Source organism: Lynx rufus, unplaced genomic scaffold (genome assembly GCF_022079265.1).
Source record: "Lynx rufus isolate CCGP_SWC_20201006 ecotype Redwood Valley unplaced genomic scaffold, mLynRuf1.p SCAF_5, whole genome shotgun sequence".
Classification (NCBI taxonomy): domain Eukaryota; kingdom Metazoa; phylum Chordata; class Mammalia; order Carnivora; family Felidae; genus Lynx; species Lynx rufus.
In genome coordinates, this window is record NW_025814867.1 from 54,506,231 (window position 1) to 54,513,585 (window position 7,355).

The 7,355-nt window shown below is 37.4% G+C and overlaps 1 protein-coding gene across 1 annotated transcript; it reads left to right on the forward strand.

Annotated features, from left to right (window-relative positions):
* The first annotated feature begins 829 nt into the window (after nucleotides 1-829).
* Nucleotides 830-1,408, forward strand: ARL14 (ADP ribosylation factor like GTPase 14). Its single transcript, XM_047099145.1, has one exon. It carries the CDS (start codon nucleotides 830-832, stop codon nucleotides 1,406-1,408), a length of 579 nt encoding a protein of 192 aa, XP_046955101.1.
* Nucleotides 1,409-7,355: the final 5,947 nt, after the last annotated feature.

Below are 7,355 nucleotides of genomic sequence, written 5' to 3' on the forward strand. Positions count from 1 at the left end.
TCTCCTACCCTTGTTATGGGTTTATATGTTCTTTTCATTCCTTCACCATAATTTTGGTGAAATCTTGAGGAAAGGAGATAAATACATGTATTCAATTTACCACCTTTAATCAGACTGCTTAATTTCAAAAGTGTTTGTGTTACAAACTCCCCCTCCCATCCCTCTAAATCTGGTCTTGTGAATAGTGTAAATTTTTTAGACAATTAAAGAAGTGTTTCTGTATATTATGGGAGTAAGGTTCAGGTAATCTTGGGTGGGTTAAAGTATCCTACTGAGTAATCTGGACAAGGGGAAAGTACTAAAGATTCTTAGGGCAGTATGAGATAAACTCTTTCTTCATGACTTCATAAGTCTGGTTACTCATTTACAACCAGGATAAGATAAATGTTCAAGTAACTAGAGAAGTTCTATAAACCACTTGTAAACCACTTGGGAAGTTTTTATTCTACTACTGAACCATGTTCCCATAAACATTCGGTTACCTCTAAACTTCCCACATCTGGAAGAGAACAAGCTGTGGCATCACACCATGCTACCCCCTCCTATGTCCTACTCACTCCCAAAGAATTTCTCCTTTAAGCGACTAGAACATTGGCTGCTTACTCACACCAGATTCCTCAGGATTGGCTGGGACTGCAAATAAACTCTGTTTGCCTATAGTCAAGTTGATAAGCTGCAACATAAATGCACACAAATTCCCAGTCTTAAAATATAACATGAAGCATTTGCTATCTTCTTTCCTCCTATTATTTTTATGCGAGACCTGAAGAATAAACACTGTCCTTGGCCAAAAGAAAAAGGTCTTTGAAGAGAGAAAAAAAACTCTAAGATGGGTCTACTGAGTTCTAAAAACCCACAAACCAAGCAAGCCCAGATTCTTCTTCTGGGACTTGACTCAGCTGGGAAGTCTACCCTCCTTTACAAACTGAAGCTTGCTAAGGATATCACGACCATCCCAACAATAGGTTTCAACGTGGAGATGATCGAGTTGGAAAAGAGTCTTTCACTCACGGTCTGGGATATTGGAGGACAGGAGAAAATGAGAACCGTGTGGGAGCACTACTGTGAGAACACCGATGGGCTTATGTATGTTGTGGATAGTACAGACAAACAGCGGCTGGAAGACTCCAGGAGAGAGCTGAAGCACATTTTGAAGAATGAGCACATTAAAAATGTGCCTATTGTCCTATTAGCCAACAAACAAGATGTGCCTGGAGCTCTGTCTGCTGAGGACATCACTAGAATGTTCAGAGTGAAGAAGCTGTGCAGTGACAGGAGCTGGTATGTGCAGCCCTGCTGTGCCATCAGTGGGGACGGGCTGATGGAGGGGTTCAGGAAACTGACCGGATTTGTGAAAAGCCACATGAAATCAAGAGGAGACACCTTGGCATTCTTCAAGCAGAACTGAGGTCCAAACAACGAAAGAGTTAGTGGTGAAGTTGAGAGGGTAATTTTCTTTTTCAATGCCAAGTGAAAAAAGCAAGTTGCTGAGTTAGCAAACTTTTCCTAAGATATGTTATTTCACCTAAAATTCAGCTAACCAACTTAGCAAATATTATTTTTGGCCAGGCACGTTAGTAAACTTTGTGGTTAATGATAAATTGAGAATGAAAATTTGATAATTTTGTGCATGTTGGATGAATCATAATAATCATGTTTGGGACCAAATAAATTATTGTTTTATTATTTTTATATGACTACTAGAACAAAGTTTAAGTAAAATGCTGATAGGTTCAGAATTCTTTCAGATGGTTTCCAGTTGTTACAGTCTTGAATTTCCACCATGCTCCTATGGAATAGCGAGTAAAAAAATGAACTTTAAATTATGGAGAGGAAAAAGTTTGATGTTAACATTTTGTAAATCTCTATGCCCTAAATAAAGTTTTGTTTTGTTTTGTTTTCCTGCATTCCTACCAACCTCTTGAAATCTATTGCCAGGATCTTCCTACAGTGAGTCAAACAATGAACTCCAGGCTGGTAATTGCCCACTAGCACAGGGAGAAGTTTATATCTTAAAGCTCTGGGGATCAGGGAAGCTAGCACCTTAGAGTTTAGGACAAGGCCTGGGTTTATCGCTCAGCTCGAGCCTATAGCCCCAAGACTGGCTTCGGTACAATTCAGTGTAACAGTTATTACTTGGGAGTATGTGTACAGCTCACTGTACTGATCAAACAGGAAACAGAGCCAGACTTTAATCTCAGAGACTTTGCAATACACAAGAGGAAACAACATAAAGCTAGTAGCTAGAATAGGTCAATAAGTACTATAACAGGAGAGACTCTTTCTGACCTGGGAAAACAGGAAGTGCTTCATGTAGGAGGCAGTGTTTAAGAAGGTCCCCAACTCCTGGGGACCCATGAAGGTGGAGGTTAGTCAGTGGAAGTTCCCATCACTGGGACACCCTGCAGAGCCACTGTGGGGGAGGGGAGAAGGAACTAGAGATTGAATTGGAATTCCCCTGAGAGGTTCAGAACATCCAGGGAAGTCCTGGTCCTAAGAGATGACACTTTTCTTCCTGCCCCACCTCTAAAAAGTTCATTTGGGCTAGAAGAAAGCCTCAATCCCCAACAGCAGTCCCTGGTGTTTCAAATATTAAGGTCACAGAGGAAAATATAAAGGCCAGTAAACCAAGGGTGCTAGACCCTAAATTACTCTCATGGTTTCCTTTTCACCTTAGCCATGATCTTTATAGCAAAGACTGGAGTGCTGCAAGGTAGGGATTCAAATAATAAAGTAGACATACACATGATAATAGTTACTGTTGGTTGAATACTTGTCTGTGCCAGGTATTGTGTAATTACTTTCATACATCTCCTCATTTAATGTTCACAACTGCCTGGAGAGAAGTCAGCATTATTATGTCAATTTCACAGGTGACATTACTGAGACTAAACAAGGTAACAACAGTAACAACCACAAAAAAAAACTACTCGGTATTTTAACTGAGGAGTGGCAGAGCCAAGATTCAAACTCATCTGTTAAACTTCAATGCCAGTAGTGTTACTTGTCATATTGTTTTGTAAATAACATATGGTGTCTGTCTTCAATGAACTTACAGTGCACAATTAAGAACAGATCCAAGCTAAGGGCACCTGGCTGGCTCAGTCCCTGCAGCATGTGACTCTTGATCTCTGGGTTGTAAGTTTGAACCCTACGATGGGTGCAGAGACTACTTAAAAAAATAAATAAATAAAATCTTAAAAAAATAAATCCAGGCTAGGTTAAAACTACCATATGATCCAGCAATCCTACTACTGGGCATATATCTAACGGAAATGAAATCACTACCTTGAAGAGATATCTGCACTTCCATGTTTAATTGCAACATTATTCACAATGGTCAAAACATGGAAACAACCTAAGCATCCATCAATGGATGAATGCATAAAGAAAATGTGGTATGTATACACAATGAAATCTTTTACGCCATAAAAACAGGAAATCCTGACATCTGTGACAACATGGATGAAACCGGAGGGCATCATGTTAAGTGAAATAAGTCAGACAGAGAAAGACAAATGCTACATTATTTCACTTAAATGTGGAATCTAAAAAAGCCAAACATAGAAACAGGAAGTAGATTGGTGGTTGCCAGAGATTGGGGGTGGGGGAAAGGGGATATGGGGGGAGGTTGGTAATGGGGTACAAACTTTCAATTATAAGATAAATATGTTCTGAGGATCTAATGTACAGCATGGTGACTATAGTTAATAATACCGTATTGCACACTTGAAATTGGCTAAGAGAGTAAATTTTAAGCATTCTCATTTAAAAAAAGAAAGTAACTATAGGGCACCTGGGTGGCCCAGCTGGTTAAGTGTCCAACTCTTGATGTCAGCTCAGGTCATGATTTCACAGTTCATGAGACTGAGTCCCAAGTCAGAGTCTAGGCTGACAGCACGGAGCCTTCTTGGGATTCTCTCTCTTATTCTCTCTCTGCCCCTCCCCCACTTGTGTGCCTGTGTGCGCATGCACTCTCTCTCTCAAAATAAATACACTTTATTAAAAAAAAGTAACTATGTAAGGTGATGGTGGATGTGTTAACTCAATTGTGGGAATCCTTTTATAATGTGTGTATATATATATATATATATATACACACACATATATATCAAATCATCACTGTACACTTTAAGATATTATTATATAGATAACATACTATATATTATATATAACATATAACATAATGTATTATAACATAATATATAACATAACATATAACATATTATATATATAACGTATAAATTTTATTTATCAATTATACTTCAATAAAGCTGGGGCAAAAATAAATGCAAGCCAACATATGATACTTTTATATTAAGAAGGTTCTTTAAAAAACAAGCCAGGCAGAATAAATTAAGTGCAATAACAGAGATATAAGAAGGATGCTAAAGGACTGGCAAAAGGATCTTCTGATTTCAGGAAGATCTCAGGGGAGTGGTAAAAATATAACTTTCCCCTCTGTTCTTAATAAGTAATTTGATATGAGAAGTTTATTTTGAGACTGTGTGAATATTCTATTCCCCAAAGCCTTTCTCTTAATGCTTTTAGCATCCACCGACGATCCCTTCCTGACTCAGTTATTAAACTGGGAAGTGCAAAATGGTGATTTTCTAAATCTGTCTTTCCTTGTATATTTATTAGCTGGCATTCTTCTGTAAAGAAAACCTTTTTCTTTTATACTCCTCCATAACCAATCAATCACACTCACTCTCGCTCACTCTCTTCATAGATACTTTTTAAATTCAAAGTTTTATAATCCAGTGCTACTCAGACTAAGGTCCCTGGATCAGCAGCCTCAGCAGCACCTGCAAGTTGCCTAGAAATGTAAACTCTCAAACCCCACCTACACCTATTAATCAGACTATCCAGGGCAGGGGGTAGGGTAGAGGAAGTTCCTGGAATTTGTGTTATTATTTACACTGTTATAAATCACTTCTGTTTATTATTCTTTTTGATGCTCAAATTTGCCCAGAAGAAGCCCCAGCAAGCTAGCCACTCTGTTCTGTTGATATGTCCCTATAGTCTTTGAGCACTTCCTCGTTTGGAAGAGCACTGAGTCACCTTGTACTTCCCCTACTTAGCTGCCTCAGACCTGGAATTAACCATTTCTCAGGTGCCCTGGTTCTTTTCACTGGGTAATGGTATTTAGAAATTGAATAATGAAGTTAGCTGTGCTTATTGTTACTGGGTATCACTGTTTATAAGCCCATTCAGTAGAAAAAGGAAATATATATATTTTAAAAGAACACTGATACCTCCAAATTGAATGCATACCATAGGATTTTTCCTTATCTTCCTCATTCCTGTTTGTATCCCTTATCCTACAAAAAAAACTCTGGTTCAAAATGCACCAATATATTTACTCATTTGTTCTATGCTACAACACAAAATATTTTCAGGATCACTGTGTCTAATAAACCCACTCAGGAAAGTTCAAGACTTCCTTTTACTTCTTTCTGTCCTAATTGAGAGTGTTATGTTCAAAAGTTATTTGAATTGATTATTTGTGCAGTCATATGGTAAATATCTTGTTGATTTTAGGCTGAGTTTTAAAATATTTTAAAAAATTGGGGCGCCTGGGTGGCGCAGTCGGTTAAGCGTCCGACTTCAGCCAGGTCACGATCTTGCGGTCTGGGAGTTCGAGCCCCGCGTCGGGCTCTGGGCTGATGGCTCGGAGCCAGGAGCTTGTTTCCGATTCTGTGTCCCCTCTCTCTCTCTGCCCCTCCCCCGTTCATGCTCTGTCTCTCTCTGTCCCAAAAATAAATAACCGTTGAAAAAAAAATTTAAAAAAAATTTTTTTTAATTAATTAATTAATTAACTTATTTTTAATTTATATCCAAGTTAGTTAGCATATAGTGCAGTAACGTTTTCAGGAGTAGATTCCAGTGATTCATCCCCTATGTATAACACCCCATGCTCATCCCAACAAGTGTCTTCTTTAATGCCTCTTACCCATTTAGTCCATCCCCCCGCCACAGCCCCTCCAGCAACTCTGTTTGTTTTCCGTATTTAAGAGTCTCTTATGTTTTGCCCCCCTCCCTGTTCTTATATTCTTTTTGCTTCCCTTATATTCATATGTTTTGTATCTTAAATTCATCATATGAGTGAAGTTATATGATCCTTGTCTTTCTTTGACTGACTTATTTTACTTAGCATAATACCCTCCAGTTCCATCCACATAGTTGCAAATGGCAAGATTTTATTCTTTTTGATTGCTGAATAATACTCCATTGTGTATATACACCACATCTTCTTTATGCATTCATCTGTCGATGGACATTTGGGCTCTTTCCATACTTTGGCTATCGTTGATAGTGGTGCTATAAACATCAGGGTGCATGTGTTCCGACTGTCAGCTGATTTTTGCTACTTGTGTTCAATTTTAAGATTTGACTTCTTTACCTTTCTGACTTAATTTTTTAATTAACAGAAAATCTGCATACCTCAAAAGTAAAAAGCTATATAAAAAGGTAGTCCATACTCATTATTATGTTAAAGAAGAAAGCCTTAGTACAATAAACTGATTCTCATTGAAGGTGCTACTGTATTTCTAAATCAGGTTGGATTTTCTATCACTTCAAAGCATTTTGAGAGTATTTTTCCACTCAAGTTCAATGTATCTGCTGTAGTTGCTTATTAAAGGGGATCATAAGAGATTGTAGTAACAAAATACCATCCATTATTTACCATGGGATAAGCTTTATTATCTACAGTGACTTTTCTTTTCTTTTTAAAATAAAAGATACATTTTACACTAATCTTAAATTTTAATCTTGTGTAAGAATACACTGACCCTAATTTGTAAAAATAAAACCCACATATCAATACTCATAAATAAACTTAGAAAATATAACAGGCATCAAAATGTTTGGGTGGTTGCATTCTAGATAGCTAGAATTTCTTATAACTCTCATTATTTTCCAAATTTTGCCAAGTGAGTGTGTGTCATTTTTATATTCATGGAAAAAACATTATTTTCAAAAGAGCTATATAATCATCATAGCCTATATATGACATGAGTGGATAATGCATGGCTCTAAAACTGTCATTTCAAATGCACTGATCTAAAGTAATAAGAAATCCTTTTAAAGACCAGAAATATTGCAATGTACAAACACATGAGGGTATTGTAACCAAGTTTTCATCATTTAAGAAAAAAACTCAGAAACCAAAAAACAAAACAGCTAACATGTGTTGAGCACTCACAGTAGGCCAGCTTCTGTTCTAAGCATATCATGTGTATTTCCACGTTTAATCTTTACATTAACTTTATGGGGTAGTACCATCATTATCCTCATTTACAGAGAAGAGATCTGAGACTCAAAGTCATCCAGCCACCTAAAATCATGGA

Excerpts from the sequence above, each read along its gene's own strand:
- ARL14 (XM_047099145.1), top strand. The coding sequence starts at position 830 with ATGGGTCTACTGAGTTCTAAAAACCCACAAACCAAGCAAGCCCAGATT.